At 56.8% G+C, this 20,618-nt stretch overlaps 1 protein-coding gene and 1 long non-coding RNA gene across 3 annotated transcripts in view; one reads left to right on the top strand and one right to left on the bottom strand.

The window, feature by feature from the left end:
- Positions 1 to 464: 464 nt before the first annotated feature.
- The window catches only part of GNA12 (G protein subunit alpha 12), a 77,555-nt gene continuing 57,401 nt past the window's right edge, over positions 465 to 20,618 (bottom strand). For both annotated transcript variants that reach the window (XM_070362452.1, XM_070362453.1), the window contains 3 exons: positions 8,134 to 8,184; positions 6,051 to 7,138; positions 465 to 5,478 (listed from right to left, as the gene is read on the bottom strand). In XM_070362452.1, the coding sequence (XP_070218553.1) occupies positions 6,569 to 7,138; positions 8,134 to 8,184 (621 nt within the window). In that variant the 3' untranslated portion in view covers positions 465 to 5,478; positions 6,051 to 6,568. The remainder of the gene's footprint in view (positions 5,479 to 6,050; positions 7,139 to 8,133; positions 8,185 to 20,618) is intronic.
- Positions 7,365 to 15,135, top strand: LOC138985572 (uncharacterized). Its single transcript, XR_011462615.1, has 4 exons — positions 7,365 to 10,300; positions 11,786 to 11,876; positions 12,427 to 12,669; positions 13,560 to 15,135. It is a non-coding gene; the product is annotated as an uncharacterized lncRNA (long non-coding RNA).

Below are 20,618 nucleotides of genomic sequence, written 5' to 3'. Positions count from 1 at the left end.
ATACCTTCTGTTCTATCGCTCTGCCCAGAGTTGAAAGAAACCTTATCCACCACCTGGGTCCCCTCACAGATGCTTGTTCCCCATGTCTACACTTCCCAGGGTCAAGGGTCATGCTTCTGATGTGATATAATGAAAGGTTTTTTGTGGGGGGAGTCATTATTTCTATTTGTACTAATATGACCTAGACGTTTTCTCTGCCGTGACTGCAGTTCCGACATGTCTGTGTCCACACTGCAGGGTGTGTGGGCCCCTCCCGGGAGGGGCACCAAGCGGGTGGAGGGCACGCCGGGGATGGGACGGGGGAGCGCAGCCCGAGGCCCAGACCCCGCACATGCCGCCCAGCGGGGCTCCCGCGGAGCCAGGGCAGGGCTGCGCCCAGGAGGCCCGCAGGCGAGCCTCTGCACTCAGACCAAGGCCCGGGCCTTGCCGACCGCGGGCGGCAGAGACGCGGCACACCAGGAGAAGGTCGTTCAAGGCGAGTTTTAATCGTTTTATAAAAGTCATATATACAAAACACGTTCAACGAGCCACCGTGGCTGCACAGCACACTTTTACACTGAGCCACACGTCTCTCAGGCCGGGACACGGGTTGAGCAGAGGCCTGTCCCCACCGCCGGTGCTGGGGCTGGGGGCGGGGCTGGCGTGAGCTGCAGCGACAGCCCGGGGAGGGGCCCCGACCCCCAGGGATTTCCTTTCCGAGTGTAAAGACCCTGGAAGAGCTTGGGGCTCCGTCCCCGGGGGACACTGAGCCGGGCGCTGTCCTGGCCCCGGACCCCTGTGGGGTCCACCGCGGAGGCTGAGCCGAGGGTGGGATGGGGGGCGGGCGCACGACAGGAACCCCCTGGCTGCTCTCGCGTCAACAGAGAATACCACACTGGCCCGTTTTCAGCTGGTTCAAATGGACCAAAAGAGAAGACATCTGGAACGTTCTGCGATTTGCGTCCACAGGTCGAAAAGTAATGTGTAAGATCTCAGAGACGACAAACTCAACAGAGATCTATTTCAAATTTCTCAATACCGAAGCCGGTTGAAGAGTCTGACAGCTGAGGAGATGGGGACAGCGGCCCGGTGTCACAGGCTGCCCGCACGCCCTCACCCCCGGCTTCCAGACCCTCCACAGGTTCCAGCTACCTGCTGCAGCTGAACCTGGAAAGGCGCCCAGGCTCCGCAGGCGGCTGGGGCAGGCGGGGAAGCCGTGGAGGACAGGCTTGGTCAGCCTGGTTGTTCAGTCAAGCCTGTGATCTGAATTCTCTCCGCCTGGGTGACAGCCCTCTGCCCACTGCGGGTGCCAACCTCTTCCAGGGCACCTTGACAGCTGGTGGTGGGGAAACCTCCTGGCTGCGGGAGGCTTCCCCAGGGGCCAGGCACTGAACACAGCGGGTGGGGCCCCCGGGCCAGAGGGTTCACCTGCGTGGTTCACCCCTGACGCTGCCTCGAAGCGCTCAGGCTGCCGTGGGTCCCCGCTGGCCTGTTCCCCACCCGTCACCAGTCAGGGTTGAGGCTGCACACCACAGAACGGGCACCACGCTCCCAGTCTCTGCCCGAGCAGAGGGATTCTGGAACCAGCTGGAGGGATGAGCCCCTGAACGGGCCCCGGGAGCACCAGGGCAGGGAGGCGAGGGCCTGTTTACCCCGACCCAGCGTCGCGCTCTCAGCTGCCCCAACGTGGACTCCTGTCGGCTCCCGGGGGCACACGCGGCCCACACGCCCGCGGTCCTGAAGGTCGCCTCCCAGACTGAAGAGCTGGGCCATGCTCGCTGCAGGGATCAGCTTTTGAAAGCACAAGAGAAAGGGCATCCTCCACTGGTAAAAAGGCACCTGAGTGACAAGCCTGGAACCGAGGGACAGACCGGGACAATGGGGACTTCATGTGGCTCGGCCCGGCCGCTCGCTGCTGGCCCAGAGGAGATGTGGGCCGGCCCAGGAGCCCGGAAGTGGCCCCAGCGTTTCATTCACGTTGGTGTTACCCTCCCCAGCCCCCCACACAAGAAAACCCCCACCTTCCTAACCAGCTCCGAAGTGGGGACCCCAGTTCCCAGGTGGAGCCAGGCGTGTGCTTCTGAGGCGAGCCACGAGCTGCCCCATACCCAGAGCCTTTGGGTCCCTGTAGGAAGAGCCCCACACCCCAATCAGCTGGGGAGGGCCCTGCCACCCCGCGGGGGCTGTTTCGAGGCAGGAATCTTGTGGTCTGAGTCACCCCACTTCCCACCCCTGCTATACTCAGACACAGATTCCTCGGAAGGGCCCTTCTGCCGGGATACTCGAGGACTCCTGGGTTCTGGTGACACCCTGCTCCTCCTGCTATCGTGGGGCCGGAAGCCTTCACACGGGGAGCCCCCACGTGGAGCAGGGCTGCAGGGTGTCCAGGCTCAGCACCACCATCAGGGTCGGCAGGGACAGGCGGGCACCGCGGGTGCTTCGGGCAGTACTCAACCCGTTGTCCCTCGAAGCAGGTTTGCACCCGGGAGACACCAGCACGGCGTGGACACAGGGCCACGTGGAGCCTCAGGGAACACCAGCGCCTGGCAGGCCCCGCTTTTCCTCCACATGGCGCTCCCCAGGCGTCCAGGCTTCACTCATGAGCCTGGCAGGCCCGGCACCAGCCCCTGGCAGGCCCCGCTTTTCCTCCACATGGTGCTCCCCGGGCGTCCAGGCTTCACTCATGAGCCTGGCAGGCCCGGCACCAGCCCCTGGCAGACCCCGCTTTTCCTCCACATGGCGCTCCCCGGGCGTCCAGGCTTCACTTGTGAGCGAGGCTGCGGAGCGCACCTGATGGACCTCAGGGAGAAGCTGGCGCCACAAAGATGGGGTGAGCTGTCAGAGGCCAGCAGGAAACCCACCCCTGACTCCTTGAAACACACGCAACGCCCGCGGCGCCATCCTCCCGAGGCGGCCTGATGGGCACAGTGAGGCGGGGACTCAGGCCACGACCTGGGGCCTGGGGGGGCCTCCACAGCTCTGCTCCATGGCTCGTGACCCCAGCTGCAGAGAAACCACCCAGGAGTCCAGGGGTGTGGACCCAGGGTGCCCGTGTCACCCTGCGGTCCAACCTCTACACGGGGAAACCGGAACCCAAAGAGCTGGGCCCCCAGGCACGTGGGTGAGGAGCACACGCTTCTCTGCAGGGGCGGGCAGCGTCTCTGCTCTGCTCTGGGGTGGGCAGGGGGCTGCCTTGCCTACCGCGGGCCGCTGAGGCCCCGCACACGGATGCACGCAGTGCCTCTCCGGGCAACGGCCGTAGACACTGCGCACGTTCCTTTTCTAGAAAAGAATCGGGTGCTGCGAGCTCTGGTGACTGGGAGTCGCTCTCGCTCTGTGTCACTGGTTTCCCGTTTTCTGACGGCATGCTGACCCCACAGGGTCGCGGAGAAGGGCCCCACCTTCCCTGGGCTCCCCCGGCCTCCCGTCTCTGGACGCGTCCACGTCCGTCCCAGGTCTCTGCTGGCAGGTGGGCTCAGGGTCTCCCTCGCACACACGCATGCCTGTGCTCCTGCCGCCCCTCCCTGTCCTGAAGTCGTGTTCCAGAGGCGTCCACACAGAACCGTGTTGGCGGCAGCTCTCCTGGTCGCCTTGGGTCCCAAGCATGGAAACAAGAACTGTGATCAACAAGTACCGAACCTTCAAGGACCATCAGGGCTCGAGTTCTCCACGGGCTCTGAACTTGGGGGCTGAAAAATTTCACGTTGGCTTTGAATGCTGAATGATGTTTTTCATTAAGAAAAACTAAGGATTTATTTTAATAAATATCCAGAGATCGAAGGTGGTCAGATCACCAAACCAGCCCCTCCTGCTGATGCTGAAATGCTGTGCATACTGCAAGCCGTGAGCAATTCGTTCCGATGACTCTTGTCCCGACACTGCTTTTGCTCATGGTGTCGAGTCAGGGAGCGTCTGTTCCCAGGATGCCTGAGTTAGTCGGTCAGAACTAAGGATCTTGTTTCAAGATGATTTCCTGATCTTAAGAGTTGAAATAACCTGACTCTTTTTTATCAAAGAAGTAAAAAAATTATAAGAATAAGGAGTCTAGAGATCTCTATAAATTACAAAGCTATAATGCGATATCTTTGAGACAATTTCTCTACAAACTGAAGTTAAAAAAACATAGTAAAAAAAATGCACATGTGTCCTTATGTGTGAACAGTGTGACTGCGAGGAGGAAGGCTTAGAGGAAGTTTATTGTTACATTTTTGCAATAATAGATGAGGCAGACCATCCCCTGCTGCTCCAACATCTCAATATAAAAGACAGCAAATAGAGGATAACAGTGAGATTAAAATACAAAGGCCTAAGGCTGGGAGAGAAGTGACTATAACCTACGTGTGGAAAGGCTGCGATGGTTTCAGTGGTGCCTGCGGAGCCGTCCCTATCTCTGACGAGCACGGATCCTGGGGCGGAGGGCTGAGTGCCGTTGCGCCGGCTCAGCTCAGCGCGAGGACGGCTCCTGGCCACAGGGGAGGAAGTGGGTCAGGTCTGGGCTGGGCCATGCCCTGGCTCCCTGGCCACTCAGCACAGTCATGGCCACTCAATATGAGCTCGCTCCCGGGTCTGAGAGTGAGCCGGCAGCCACAACTGACCGTCTGAAGGACAAACCGCGCTCGCTGACCAGGCGGACGCCAACTCACCAGCAAGCCGTTCACAAGCCGGCCACACCCACCTCGGGGCCTCCGCCAGCGCGACGGGGGGTTTCCAGGTTGGCGGGAAGAGCGTGGATCCGCACACACGTGTGCGATGGGAAGCCACGGGCGAGGGGTGCTCAAGGCCCGAGGATGGTGGGGTCTCAGGACGCCCGGACGCAGTCCATCCAGAGGGTTCTTTCTCCTTTAAACCTCGGTCACTGGCCCTGATCCCAGGCATGTCCTTTCGGTTTAGAAGAGCCACAGGAAGCAGTACAAAAACAGCAACTTTTCTCCAGCCAAAAAGAGCCCAAACCCCGGCAAACATGGACAGGAAGTCTCGAGGGCCCAGAGAGAAACAGGATTTCAGGCCGTCTCCTCATCGAACGCTGGACAACAAGCATGACTCAGAAGCAGGTCAGGATTTCAGGCCGTCTCCTCATCCAACGCTGGACAACAAGCATGACTCAGAAGCAGGTCTGCCCCTCCCTTTCCTCCTGGGCCCGCATCTGCCACGAGCTGGATCCGTTTCTCTGCTGGTGAAGGGGAGCAGGACCCCGCTGGGACGCGGGGGGGGGGCAGCGCAGCCCTGAGCCACAGGCACAGGCTGGGCCGCTGGCGGAGGAAGCCTTTCCTCGTTTAAACGCTGGACGAGGCCTCAGCGTGCCGGGCACTGTCGAGCAGAGTCACACACGGCAGGGACTGGTTTGATTTGGAATGCAATGTATTTTTAAACACAGTGAGACACCTGGGCAGGGCAGCCGGACACGTTCCCCGAGGGTTGGGCTCACGGCGCACATCGCCACTTCAGCCTCCGCAGCGGCCCCCAGAGGAGGCCGGGGCCAACGTGCTTCTGCTGTGTGCGCTAGTGGAAGCAAGGGACTGTGATGAGAACCTGCCGTCTAGGGAGGCAGCGGAGCCTGCGGTGTTAAGGCAGGTGCTGCGGCCCCGCTGCCGGCTCTCAGAGGGCCCCGAGAGGAGGGGGCACGCGGCTTCCCCCAGAGACGGCGGGCTCCCCGAGCTGACCGCACGTGTGAGACGACCGGGAGATGGAGGGCAGTCTGCAAGGCCAGCTGGTGTGAGGGCTCTGCTGAGGGGCAGGGGTGGGCACAGGGCAAGCAGGCACAACCCCCGGCCCCGTGCGGAGGGGAGGGGGATTCAAGGCAGCGCCCGGCCCACACCCACCCCGCAGGCCGTGGCCGATGGGACGGGCGGGAGGAAGGCACAGGAGTTGGGGCGTTAAGGCAAGTCCCCCGCGGGCTCTCACTCCCACCCTCCAACCTAACAGCCGGGGCCTCTTGGGAAACTGGCACCAGAGACCAAAAAGGCAACGTGCTCCCTCGGGGAGGTGGTGGTGGGCCCCCCGAGCTCAGCCCACACTTCCCCTCCTCCAAACCCCCAGGACCCCGCCAGGCAATGCCCCCACCAAGGACTCACTAGTCGGAGAGAAGAGCCACCCGCAGAGACGTCAGTGTATGCGTCTCCGTCACTAAAGACAGAGTGTGCGTGCACACACACACGCGGTCCCCGATCGAACTGTCAGAAAAGGAACAGTGTCTGTAAAAAGAGAGAGCTGTGCTGTCAGGCGTCACATGTTAACATCACACGCGGTCCCCGATCGAACTGTCAGAAAAGGAACAGTGTCTGTAAAAAGAGAGCTGTGCTGTCAGGCGTCACACATTAACATCACACGTGGTCCCCAATCGAACTGTGTCAGAAAAGGAACAGTGTCTGTAACGAGAGAAAGCGTGTTATCGGGCGTCACACGTTAACATCAAAGTGACCGCTGGAATTTCAGTAGTGTCACGAGTCCCCGGGGTTCAGTAGCTACATCCGCGTGTCCCCCCTGCAGCCGAGCGTGGGCCTCGCATCCCGAGCTGCATGTCCAGGGCTCGGGGCCGGGACCACGCACAGCCCGGCAGGCCCGGCCCGTGGCAGGCGCGAGGGCAGGCCCGTCACTGCAGCATGATGTCCTTCAGGTTCTCCTGCAGGATGGTGTCCTTCACGGCGTGGAACACGAAGCGGATGTTCTCGGTGTCGATGGCGGTGGTGAAGTGGTGGAACAGAGGCTTGCTGCGGTTCCGTCTCTTCCGGTCGAAACACTGGACCAGGAAGCGCTGGACGTCCTCCAGCCTGTGGGGGTCGCCCTTGAAGTCTGGGAAGTGCTTCTTGATGCTGACGGTCTTCACCTTCTCCACCAGCAGGTCCATCTTGTTGAGGAACAGGATGATGGAGACGTTGAAGAAGAGCTTGTTGTTGACGATGGTCTCGAAGATGTTCATGGACTCCACCAGGCGGTTGGTGTGCCTGTCCTCCATGAGCACCTGGTCATACTCGCTGGACGAGACCATGAACAGGATGGACGTGATCCCGTCGAAGCACTGGAACCACTTCTGGCGCTGGGACCGCTGGCCGCCCACGTCCACCATCTTGAAGGGGATCTTCTTGATGACGAAGTCGTGCTCCACGATCCCCTTGGTGGCCTTCCTTGCCAGCAGGATGTCCTGCTTGCTCGGGAAGTAGTTCTGTAAGAGTAGGTAAGGAGGCGTGGGGGAGGAGGGCGTGAGAAGGCGGGGATGAACAGACGCGGGGGAAGGAAAGTTACGGGGACTTCTGTGAGAAGCTGAACCAGATACCAGATGCAACTCTCATTTACAAGAATATAAATTCACCATGATGCAGAGAGTGAAGGAACCAGGTGGCTCGCTTCAGAATGAAGGGGGGGCTCACCAGACTGAGGAACGACAAGCAGGACCCTCAGGCCAGGCCCCAGCCTGCGGCCTCGTCTCCTCTCTTCTCCACGTGAAACACCCACCACTTTCCTCCTGCATCCTAGCTGCCTTTCTATTTGTCCAACTTCCAGGGCACATGCATTCCAAACCCTGACTCTGAACTGACTTAACTTAGGTTTTGCAATGCTGCTTAAATTTAGCCTGCAATATATTTAGTATGTTATTCTTAGAGAAACCTTTAAAGTCTTCAGCAGCACACGGCAACTGTGGTCACTCGAAGCCCTTTGATCCTGCCCTGTTACAGTCCTCCAGGGACTCCTGCACACCAGCTCTCTGGGAGCACCTTTGCCAGAAACCCCAGCAGGGAGGAAGCCTCTCAGCCCAACGACCCACCCGTGAGGTAAACGGGGGAGAGGGAAACGTCTCCAACAGCGCTGGAGATGGGAGAAGCCCCACGGGGGAGATGCTCCAACCACCCCAACAGACAGACTGAAAGAAACAAACAGACGGAAGGAGAAAGCTCTGGGCTGAAGAAACCCAAGTGCCGTGGACCGACTTCGCGGGGTGGACTCGAGGCTGCTGAAGGCCAGCAGCACCCGCAGAGAGTGGGACAACGGGGAGTCTCGAAGCCGACTAGATGCTGGCTGGTGTTCAGGGATGAGTGTGGCAATGGTGCTGGTCTCTGGACACGAGGCAGGGCTTGGGAGGGCAGCGGGAGCCCTTGCTGCAGGGGCTGCCCCGGGCCGCATGCGTGCGTCACAGGCTCTGGGCAAGGGGGACTCACTCACCAGCTGGCCAATCCGGTCCAAGTTATCCAGGAAGTACTTCACCGATTCGCCCTGTCGTGGAGAAAAAAAGTCACGGCTCAGTCTGGACTGAGGACCCTGAGGTGGTAAACGGGAGAACTCAATCCGGTGGCGTGAGTGCTATCCTGCCTGCGTGTAAACAGGAAGGCCAAGTGAAAAGGCTAATGGGGGTATGTGTTTTTCAAAATAAAAAACAAATTAAAGGCTTTTTAAAAATGCAGTTTCTCTAGCTCTGATGCCCAAGTTTAAATTCAGACTGTGGTTTTCAAAGCAACGGCGAGAACGCGGACTCTCTGACCAGGCAGGTCCCTCCCTTTGCAGCTGGGGAGCCGGCTGTGAGACTCGGCTCCTGTGGGTGGTTTCGCTCCCGGCAGGGCCGGCCGGTGCACTCCAGGCTCATCTGTTATTTGAGAAGCAGACACGACAGAACAAGTTCCAGTTTATAGAACAAGCGGAAGCTCTGTCATGATGTCACGTTAGCGCGACCTGACTTACGGTGCAGGACCAGGAGACTGGTCTAGACTTCCGTGGACGGATGGCCAGTCTTCTCCAGCCCCTGGACATTCTCTGGACTGCGCATCGACACAAACTGATCGCTAGCTAGAAGTGACCGTGCGGATTGGTCACTGTCCTGTTCTCAGAGGAGTGAGTCAGCTGACACGGCAGCTCTCATGGAGCGTAAGGAAGGTTTAGAGGATCTTCAGTGTTGATTAAATGAAGCAAACAGAGGAAGTGGTGAGTGAACGGGCAAAACCCCCCTTAAAAAGGGGGACGCTGACACTTAATTACACTCCGTGTGCCCAGAGGACTCAGCTTCCTGCAGGAGTCAGTCTAAGCCCCACTGTGCAGACAGGGCCCAGCGAGGACGGCGGGGGCAGGGGGGCCCTCCCGGGGAAGCCACGCCAGCCGCGCACTCACGACAGTGGAAAGTGGCCACGCACGCGCGCACACACACGTGCACAGCAGGGGATGTCCTGGACTCGGAAGGAGGAAGCTCGTCGGAAAGGTTCCAGATGAGAGCGTGGGCTCGTATGACGCCATGTGGAAGCCCCTGGGCCCTCCCCGCTACGGGTCTCTGACGTGAAAGGAAGGAGCGCGGGTGGACTTCCTCTAGTGAAGAACCCACTTCTGGCCCGTGGCCGCCGTGGAGGAGAGCACGTGTTTAAGGGACAGACGCTTCTCCCGGGACAGCACAGACCGGGGCTCGAGGCACACTCGGCCCCTGGAGTCACAGCTGCTGGGGCACAGGCGGGCTCTGCCAGGGAGCCAGGGTGGGTACCCACGCGCCAGCCCCGCCCCCGCCACCCCTTCTGCCAAGCGAGCTCCTTCTCCGTCCACACATCCCACCTGCTCCCGGGCCGACAGGAAACAGCCGGGGAGTGACAGCGGCCGGCCAGTGCACCTGGTCCAGGGCGCCTTCCTCCCCGAAACCCCCATCTCTCTCCTCCTGCCACTGCTCACTTGGGGCCTTCGGGGCGCAACGAGAGCTCCCCGACCCAACCCGCATCCGCCCGGGGAGGCAGGCAGGGCGGCTCATAGTGCAGCCGCTCCTGCTTGAGTCAGGCTGGGGTAGGGGTGTCTCGGCCTGCCTGGCCACGAAGCGTCCTGGCCACACCGATGCCCCAGGGATGCTGTGATGTGGGTTCAAGGGCAGAACCCCACAGGGGTGCGATGTGGAGACGCCCCGTGCTCCTAAGCAAGCACGTACTAAGCAAGGAAGGGAACCACTCCCCTGGTCTGACTTTCAACATTTCCAGCTACTGAGCTTGAAACCAGGGTCATCTCAATGGACCTTACGACACAACAGACGCTAATATAAAAGGACCTTATGGCTTCCTTCTCCACCAGGATGGTCGGCTTGATCATTTGGGGGCTTGTCTCACTGCCTCAAAGCGGGCAGCTGTTCATGTCTGTGGTATCTTTATTACCGCAGCCGGAATGGACTAGGACGAGCACCTTGACGGGAACACTGTGTTACATGAGGCAGGAAGACACCAGGTCTTCTGCGGATGGCTACTGGAGTAACGTGAGCTAACAAAAAGGAATACATGGAAAATGGGCTTTCTACAACCCCTCTGTCTGCCGTGATCTGATCCAGTCCCCCACGCTTGGCTGAGTTCTGGTCTTCTCCGTCAGTGCCACAGGGGAGGTGTGTGCATGGAGGAGGGCCCACTGGGGTCAAGAACTGCTGGCAGAGGCCGTGCAGGGCACAGGGCAAGGCCGGGTGGGGTGGGCTAGGCAGGGCACAGGCGTGGAGGTGGAGGCCCTGGGAGTGGTTACCAAGGAAACAGCCCCTAGCGTCCACTCTGGGCCAGGCGGCTCTCCATTCCCAGTCCTCTGTCCACACGCGACTCGTCCCTATGTTCCTGTATTCAGCGGAATTAATTTTTAAATTCTTATCACAGGGCTTGTCAATGGTGAGTGAGAGGACTTGAAAATTTAGTTCATTCATTTAGATATAAATTGGAAAGACAAAATTTTAAAACAGTTGAATATTTAAAAACAACTCCATGTGACTGCAGCCTGCCAGGCTCCTCTGTCCACAGGGCTCTCCAGGCCAGAATGCTGGAGTGGGTGGCCATGCCCTCTTCCAGGGGATCTTCCTGACCCAGGGATGGAACCTGTGTCTCATGGCTCCTGCACTGGCAGGCGGGTTCTTTACCACTGAGCCACCTGGGGATGAACCATAAAAACTATTCTCAAGGTCAGAGTTTCATTCCTGTTACTTAACAGACACTGAACTTAAGACTTAACTTCCACTTAATGGAACATGGCTGCCTATCGCCTTTCTACATTTTGGGGAATTCACATCAGGATTGTAGCCTCTGCAACGCAGCAGCCAGAACCCAAATTCCGAGTCTCACTGGGGCCATGAGACGCACACGTGAAGCAGATGCGAGCAGAGCAGGAAGAACACCCAGACGCCCGTCACCTGCGCTCTGCCAGCCGCGGTACGCCTTGCGCTCTTCCTTCCAGTTCAGGGCTGACCCTCGAACAACGTGGGTTTGAACAGCACGGGTCCACCGACACGCACTTTTTTTTTCTTTTAAACAAACACATACTGCATGCTCCGAGGTCAGCCGACTGTAAAGTTACGCTTGGATCTTTGACTTTGTGGGGTCAGCGCCCCAACCCCCAAGCTGTTCAAGGGTTAATTGCATATACTTCTTTTTAAAAACCACTTGAGAGGAAGTTGTCCATTTACCCCTGAAAGCTTCAGTGGACAGGCCCCAGGCCCCGGGCCTCCTGCGTCCATGCCCACGGCGACCCTGGGAGAGGTGATGCGAGCGTGGTGCTCTCACCGGCAGCACGGCCTCCTCAGCACCGGCTTCTGCCTGGAATCGAGGGCTGCATGTAGCTGTCCGCTCTCTCCCGCCTCCTTTAATCTGAAACACTGATCTTTCTGAAGAACGCCGCGGCTCCCCCCCAGGTGGCAGCTTTTGTGACGTTTCCAATCTTTACCAAAATAGTTTTCCAATCTGTATAGCAACCACTGGTCTGCGGTGGACCTTCTCTACTGTAAACGAGAGTCCTCCCTTCTCCCCTGTTTATCTGTTATCCACATGGACTCACAGATGCTTGTATTTCTCAAGGTTTGCTATTAGCAAAGTCATAAGACTGTTTGGATTTGCAGATCATAGAGCTGCATACAAAATCCTCAAGAATCTACGAAAAAGCTAACAACTGAGTCAAGAAGTGAGTCCAGAAACTTCACAAGATACAAGGTCAGTATACAAAACCAAGTGCACTTTATATGAAGAGCCTTAAATAAGTGGATTTAAAATCTGAAAAAATTTCATTTGGTACTAACATAAAACATTTAGGAAAAATTTTTGTGCTGTTTCGCAGGGTATGTTTTGTATTTTGAAATAGCCGCAGCTGCACAGGAAGCTGCAGAGACGGCAGACAGAGGCCTAGTGCCCCCCGTCACCCCATTTCCCAGCGGCTCCAGCTCACGTAACTTAACACAGCACAGTCAGGGACTGACGCTGGTCCGTGTGTGCGTGTGGCTCTGTGCACATCTGCGGATTCCCGTGATGCCCCCAACCACCTCGCCCTGCTCCCCACAATCCAGACAGAGATTTGATCCGTCAACACAGAGGTGCCCCTCCCCACCTCTGCCAGCCCTCATCTCTGGCAGACACTCATCTCAGGTCATCTCTACGGTTTACAGTCATTGGCTTGTTTTCTGTATAGTTTTGCCTTTTCTAGAATGTACTTTAAGTGGAATCAGGCAGCAAGTGACCCTTTGAAATTTTTTTTTTCCAAACTCAGCAAAATGCCTGGAGAAACCAGCTGCTATGTGTATCGACAGTCTGTCTCATTACTCCTGAGCAGTGACGTCTGGTACGGATGAGCCGTGGCTTATTTACACTCACTGATCTGGAGACGTTTCGGTGATTTCCACATTTTGGGAATTACAAATGAAGATGCTATTGACATTCATGCGCAGATGTGTGGACACAGTTCTCGTTTCTCTGGGATGAATGCCCAGGATCGGGATCTCTGGGTTTTACGGTAAGTATAAGTAAGTATAGTTTTGTCCTTTTCTAAAGAAGCTCTGAAGCGCTTTCCCAGCACAGCTGTGTCACTGCACACTCCCTCCAGTGACGTACAGGCGTCCAGCTCCTCCAGGCTCTCGCCAGCCCTCGGTGCTCACACTAGCGTTCCTCTTCTGAGAACTACCGTAACAAGGTTCCGTCGGGAGTGCGTGTGTCCCTTGCTCTGCGGTGACCCAGCGGGTCACGATGCTGACCGTCTCTTCGTGTGCTTTTCTGCTGTCTGCGTGTCCTCTCAGGCGAAACCTCTTTGTACCTTTGTCCATCTTCTCCTGGGACTGCTGTATTACTGTTAGTTGCGAGCGCTCCTTAGACACTCCAGATGCGAGCACTCCGTTAGATAAGCGATCGTGAGGACCTTCTCTCATCTGTAGCGTGTCTTTCCGTCCTCGCAAGAGGGCCTTTTGCAAAGCAAAAGCTCTGGGTTTTGATAAAACCAAAATCGACTGTGGTGTCGTATCCATGACAACCAACAGGGTCTGTCCAAGGGGACATGCAGATGGCAGGCAGGCACACGGAGAGACAGTCCGCATTCGGGCCACTTGGCCAGAGGAGCACGCGGCCATGCTGTGAGAGGAGGGCTGTGCGCTGGGAGCTGAGGGCAGTCCTGGGAGCCAGGAGCGGTCCCTGGCCAACAACTAGCAAAAAAATTCACAGTCCAGTGGCTGTGAGGAAATGCATCCTGCCAGAGATGCGGTGGGAGTGGGAGAAGGCAATGGCACCCCACTCCAGTCATCTTGCCTGGAAAATCCCATGGACAGAGGAGCCTGGTGGGCAGGAGTCCACTGGGTCGCACAGAGTCGGACACGACTGAGCGACTTCACTTTCACTTTTCCTTTCATGCATTAGAGAAGGAGATGGCAACCCACTCCAGTGTTCTTGCCTGGAGAATCCCAAGGACGGGAGAGCCTGGTGGGCTACTGTCTATGGGGTCGCACAGAGTCGGACACGACTGAAGTGACTTAGCAGCAGCAGCAGCAGAAGATGGGGGAGCTGGGAACAGCTGAGGAGCTCAGAGGAGGCTGCGGCCCCATTGACTTCTGAGCTCAGCCTGGTAAGACCTGAGCAGAGGCCCTGTGTGCTCCGGGTGGTGCTCCGGGGCCCCACGTGCTCCTGGCGGCGGTCCTCCTGGGGCCCCATGTGCTCCCGGCGGCAGTGCTCTGGGGCCCCACGTGCTCCCAGTGGCAGTGCTCTGGGGCCCCACGTGCTCCTGGTGGCAGTGCTCCGGGGCCCCACGTGCTCCCGGGGTGGTGCTCCTGGGGCCCCGTGTGCTCCTGGGGCCCCGTGCGCTCCGGGAGGCAGGAGTCCTGAAGCACACACGTGAGGCAGTGCATCGGTGCTGTTGTCTGAAGCTGCTGCAGTGTAACCACTTGTCACCCAGCACGTGAATCATTAATAATTCATTTCTTCGAGCAAAGCCCTGTGAGCCATCAGAGGAAAGGCCACGTCCCCAGTGGGTCTGCCTGCGTTAGCAGGTACTGAATGCCTGCCGGTGAATGAAGACGTGCATTTTTTCAAAGCTGAAACTTAACATGAGCTTAAACATTATTTCCTTAAAAAATTCAGTGTGTTCCTGACCTCTGTCTACTATTGAGGGCCTACAGAAAAATCTGCTCCTCCCTCCCCCGCCATCAGGATGGCGCTAAGAAATGCTTCCTCCTCCTCCTCACAATGGGGCGGCCACATCAACATAAAATAGAAGCATTAAAAGCCTAATAAATGTCTGAAAAACCTCTTGCTTAGGCAGTAGTCCTTAGCTAAACTCGAAACAAATGGGATGAGTCAGAATCTGGTTTCTTCAGGCTTTTTATGGAAAGCCCTGTATTTTCACTAACTTATTCAAATAACCCAAAGGAAAAAAGCCTCCAAAACACAACAGCTCCCAAAGTACCAATATTTACCATATTAGAAATTAAACCTGAGAGAACTTAAAAATACAAAGATATACGAACATCTACCCAGTGAGCCGCCGTGACAACAGTCATGGTGTCACCAGGCCTCTGGAGAACCCTGCCCCACACCCTGGAGATGCGGGGCGAGAAGGGTGAGTCATGTCTCAGTATCACCGTGAAGGTGGTTTTGACCTTGTGGAGCCCTTGGAAGGACCCCCGGCCCACACTGACAGCCACTGCCCTAGAAAGCTCTGGCGCGGTGTACCAGCCACGATGCTCCGAGTGGCACAGCCGCCAACGCTGGAGACGACCCCCAGCTGCACACGCAAACTGCAGCATCGTGTAAGACAGGAAGTCCCGGGAGAATCAGCAGGAAAGGCCCACCACCACGGGCCTCAACACGGTGAGTCTCCAAACAAAACGGGGGCGAGGAGACAAGTCACCGTGAGAGGTTTACACTGCTCACGTGAAGTTGAAAAACAGGCGTCACTCGACACTGCACAACAGTCACAGCAGCGGAAGCACGCGGCTGGGAAACAAGCACGGGGTGAGTGGCCCCCGTGCTCCTCCCTATCATCCGTGTTTTGCCTCAAGAACCCTTGAGGGCTGACTCAGACGACAGTAGATGATGAATTATTCAGGATTTCCTAGTAAAAGAGACGTCACTTTTACCCCAAATCATCCAGGTTTATCTGAGTAGCGCTGCCTTTTCTGAAGTCCATGTGTCTCACTCCCTGAATCTAGGGAAGCCTGGCGTGCTGCAGTCCACGGGGTCGCAAAGAGTCGGACACGACTGAGAGACTGGACTGAACTGAAACGTCCTAGTTAAGCCCGGCTCCTCTGGCACACAGTGGGACTCGGAGTGCTTATCAGCACTGTTCACTGATAAATCTAAGTAATCAATCCTATCGGTCTTTCCCAGACATGATGGGAAGCACAAGAGCTTCTCCACCCAGAAGTCCACACTGGTTTTCCTTACTTCTCTACTCCAGAGACACCCCTCTGCCATGACGGCAGGTGGGTGACCGCGCTCACAGACGCCACCTGAGAGTCTGGGAGAGGCCATCCCAGCACACGCGTCCCACGAGTCCCCCGGAATCATCTTTCAAAGCCCGATGCTGTCCCTTTAAGTCTTCCCAACTCCCTCCTCCAAATCCATCTCCACTTCCTTCTACAGGCAGCTTATCCGGGGAGCTAAGTTTAGCTCCCGAATGCTAATCTTTCCTCCAGGGACAGCCCATGTCTTTGCAGGAGGGGCTGCCCTGGCAGCACAGCACTAGCTTCACGGAAGAATCAAAGGGGAGCAGCTGCCAGATCCTGGTAGGAAGGGGGGCTGGGAGGGAGGGGCAGAGATGTCCAAACTGCCCCTTACTCCGGCTCGTCCTACCCTGTCCACGGTCTCAGCAGGGTCAGCCCGGGCAGTCCTCACGGTCCACGTCTCATCTTGGGACAGCTTGTCAGTTTCGACTCAAAGCTATAAAATTCAGACGGAGTCACAGTGGGGCACAAACCTCACGAGACCCAACTGGTTTCCCCCATCACCTGGATATCGACCGTGGGAATCCTTTCCGAGCTCTGCTCACGAGTTCACGTGAAGTTCAGGCCCCGGCTCTGCACTGGGAGTGGTCCCCTGGCTGAGCCCAGCCCCCCACCCCCCGAGTGCTGCAGAACGGCTGAGCTGCTGACAGGTGAGACTTCACAGGAGTGAAAGCAAAGGAGAGAACCCAAGGAGCTTTTCTTTCTACCTGATGGTGTTCAGGCTGCAGAGAAAGAGGGGGCTTAAAGGGCTGCGTGCCCCCCTCAGCTAATGGAAGTGACCCTGTGACTCCTGGAATCATCTAGCTCCTAAGGACAGACGACCCCGCTTTACAGCGCTCGTGCTTCCGAAACAAGCCTGTCGATCCGAAACCCAAATCAAATTTCACTTGATTTACAATCTGGATACTATTGGTTCTTCTTTCCTGTTTACATGAATTTGCTTAAAAAAAAAAAAAAAATATCGTGGATAGTTGCCAAAACGGCCTTCTGGAAAACAAACTGCCAGCACGGCTATGATAAAGATGGGAACAGACAGCGGCTGGAGGACCGCACGCACGCTCCTCGGGGTGGTTGGTACCGACCAGCTCTTCAGTTCGGTTCAGTTGCTCAGTTGTGTCCGGACGACCATTTAAAATTCAGCTCCAACTCAGTCCACCTTGTCCCATCTGTCAGCCAACAAAATGCCGGGTGTGAGAGCAACAGAGGCCGTCCAGCTGCCCGGCAGTGTAGCCGCCCCCGGAGCCCGCGTCACGGACCGCCTCACCCTCCTGCGAAGTGCGGAGCCTGTGCTCTCACCCAACTCCCGGCCCCACCGCCGCCCCAACGACCAAGGTAAAGCAGCGGAGGAACCCCTGAGACCAACACACGCCAAAAAACGGATTCGGGCACCGCAGAGCTGTGGTCTCAACGGAGCTTCTGTTCCTGGGAGGAGTCCCGGGCCCGCGCAGTGCTGGCTAACACGGCTCACGGCTGTTTGGTGTGCCAGCCGTCGGCAGATGGGCAGGTGGCTGGATCGGCACAAACCGCTCACCCAGCTGGACCTCAAGGCCAGTAACAGGCCCTCGGAACCCGTGCATATCGCTGCCTATTATCTGATGCAAGACAGTAGGATTATTCCCATTCTCCAGGTGAAGAAACCAAAGCTCAGATGTTAACTTGCTCGAGGTCAAAGCAGCTGCTCATCCCCCAGGCCAGGCTCCGCGTCCTGCACAAGGCTGTGCTGTAACTGACCAGCCTGCGGGGCTGAGCTCAAGTGCACTTCCCACAAATCAAGTTAACACAGGGATGGGAATCCCACTCCTGACACGAAGGCTGGGGAGCTGGCGGCAGGACAGAGGGGACGACGTCATGTGGACGCCCCTGGCCCCGGTGCCGGGGTCAGGGCGCCTGCAGCTGGACGCTCGCATCCTCCCCCTCCTGGGCGGAACAAAAGGGGAAGAGAAGGGCTCAAAGCAGCCTTCTGTCTGCCAAAGCCTGACTCACCCACGGGCTCGCCGCTTGGCGCTGGGAAGCAGGAAAAGGCAAGCTCTGCACAGGGAGCCGGGGCTGCGGCCGGCGGGAAGGCCAGAGGCGGGGAGCCCCGGATGCTCCTGGGCCGCCCAGCTCCTCACAAGGGGCCATTGTGCCGCGTCGGTGGCTGGCAGGTCTGGCCCTGGGACCCCGACTCCGCAGGTCGTCTGGACCGGAGCTCCTGGGGGCCGCCTCTCTGCCCTCAGCCAAGCCTCTAGCCTTCTGCTGAGCAGAAGCGAGCAGCGTCTCGGGAGAGACGCCCCATCTGAGCACACGGGGCAGCACAAGCGCCCAAGAAGGCTCACGGGAGAGACGTGGGCCCGCGACGCGAGGCGGGAGCCGAGCGGGGCCCGCGATGCGAGACGGAGCCGAGCGGGGTGTGCACCAGACGGCTGGATGGCGGCGGGCCGGCCAGCGTGCGCTCAGCACCGACGTTTATTTGCTTCATCTGGCAGAGAACACGTGGAGTCCAGCACAGGGAGCCCACAGAGGGCTTCTTCCTTTGGCCGTGCCAACTGTCTGAGCAAACGCCTCATCTGGAAAAGCTTCTCCACACTCCCTCGACCGCGGAGCGGGGTGATGCTCTGCAGACGTGCGCTGACTTTCTCTTCAACCCTACATGGACCTGTGACCTAAAGCTAGCTGAAGACGAAAGAGAACTTCTCCCAGACACCTGGAGACAGCTGCCACAAAAACATGTGCGTTTCCCAGTAAGAAGTGTCGTAAAGAAGATTCTGGAAACAGGCACTGACTGCTGCCTATGATGTGTTTATTACTGGGTCATGTCGCGCAAAATCGAGCACTTTCACCAACTACTCTTAACCTAAAAAAAACAAAAACAAAAACACGCATCGGTAAACCTCTGACGCTAAAAAGGTTATGCTACAGAGCAAATCAGGCTGAATCAATGATCTTGTTTATTGAGGTTCTGGTGAATGATTCAAAGGAGAGGATGTTTCAGTCCCAGATCAGCCTGTCAAAACCACCTATGAAGGTGACGTGCGGTTCAAGACAGAGGACGAGTCTTAAGACATTCCTCTGTGAAACGGATTCGCCGGGCGCTCTGGACACCCACCCTCGGCCAGTGCCTGACAGCGGTCGGTTGTCGGCTGCTTCCTGGTCAGCTCCCTGCCTCCTTCCCTGCGGTGGAAACTGGGATGTGAAGCAGACATCCAGCTGGCTCTCTTCCCTCAAGAACCAGAGCCGGCCAGAGAGGACTTCGACCCGGGGCCCCTTGTGAGCCAAGTGCCACGTCCCAGAGGGCGCTGCCGTGGGGCGGCCATCAAGGTGTGGAAACCCCAGTCCCGGCGGCTCTCGGGGTTCCTCCTTAGAACAACATCGGGGATTTGCTCAGGAGCAGAGCCAAACGAGACGTAAGCCACCCGCAGCCTGGGCAGCGGGGACCTCCTGGACAAAGGGGACATTTGAAAGGTGTCAATAAATTGCTTCTCAAAACAACATGTTTTCCAGCGTCTCCAACGGGGAATTTTGCTTGATATTTCCGGGGGAAAAAAAAAAAATTTTTTTAAGCTCAGTAAATAAGAGGGTGAATTGTAGGTTATTTCAAAATCTTGCTTCTTGGAACCTGGGGAAGACACAACATTTTATCATACTCGGCACTAAGGCTGAGCAGATCTAGTGCCTTTTTAAGAGGCAATATTTATCGAGAAGCCAAAGGAGAGATCTGTACGGCCCGCCCGCAACCCAGGGACTAAGAGGTGTTCCAGCCTCAGTGGGCCCCAGCAAGCAGTGATGAGAGCAAGGGGGACGTGTCCCCCAGGGGGTCACCACCGCTGATGCACAGTGCTGCTCAGGGTTTACCTGGACAGACAGACTCGCTCTGTCCTTCCACCAGAGGAAGCGTCAAACTCCCCATCATTAAGAGATCCTCCTATCGTCTTAATAATGCTGGGTAAGAAGGAAAGATGGGAAAAAAATGAAATATCATTTACTGTGGAAATCGCCCCAAGAGAGCCAAATTTCCTCCCTCTTTTAAGTACCACTGGTATATTTATATTTCCTTTAAGACTTCAATGCAGGGGACCCAGGTTTGATCCCTGGGTCAAGAAGGTACCCCTGGAGAAGGGAATGGCAACTCACTCCAGTATTCCTGCCTGGAGAAACCCCATGGACAGAGGAGCCTGGCGGGCCACAGTCCATGGGGTCGCAAAGAGTCAGACATGACTGAGCGACTAGCATGAAGAATGATGCATAAGAACGTTCACAGGAGCATTATTCTTAGAGCCAAAGAGAGGAAACTACTCAAATGCCCATCACAAAGCTGGAGGACAGATCAAGGAAATGCTTACCTGCACACCGGAATGCTACTCGATGACGACAACCACTGAGACACTGATTCACGTACCCTATGAAGGAATTCTCTTGCTTTTTCTCAGCCTGTCTTCTACATCGGGGGCCCCAATCTACAACCACCCCCGTGCCCAGCACAGGCTGTAGGAGAGCTCCGGTCACTCCGCGTTCTTGCCGATTCCTGGAACTGCCAAATGTCTCAGGTTCCGAAATCTGGTGAGCGCAGGTCATTTCCTCTTCTCAGAAATGCCTTTTCAAGCCGTGGGCCCACTTTTCTATTGAATTGCCTGTTTCTTACAGGTCTGTAGAGGTTCTTTAAGTATTCTGGACACGATTTTTTTTTTCTTGCAGGTTAGAGGTGGAGATGTTCTCTGGATGAACAAATCTTCACTTGACGGCAAAGTCTTAATCTTTCCCTTTGTCGTTGTTAATGACTTCAGTTCTCCCCTACCCCCAAGGTCGTGAAGATTTTTCTGTGTTGCCTCCTAGGAGACGCAGCATTGCCTTCCACCTGTACGTCTCTAATCCAGTTAAAACTGGGTGTGTACAAGGACCATCTTCATTGTTTTCTGTGTAGTTCCACCAATTTACTTATCTTATTGGATTTGACAATTCAATAGAAAAATGGGCCCAAGGTTTGAAAAGGCCTTTCTGAGAA

The sequence above is a fragment of the Bos mutus genome, chromosome 25 (assembly GCF_027580195.1).
Source record: "Bos mutus isolate GX-2022 chromosome 25, NWIPB_WYAK_1.1, whole genome shotgun sequence".
NCBI lineage: Eukaryota > Metazoa > Chordata > Mammalia > Artiodactyla > Bovidae > Bos > Bos mutus.
Note: the sequence above shows the minus strand (reverse complement) of the source record. Positions and strands in the feature narration are given on the sequence as shown.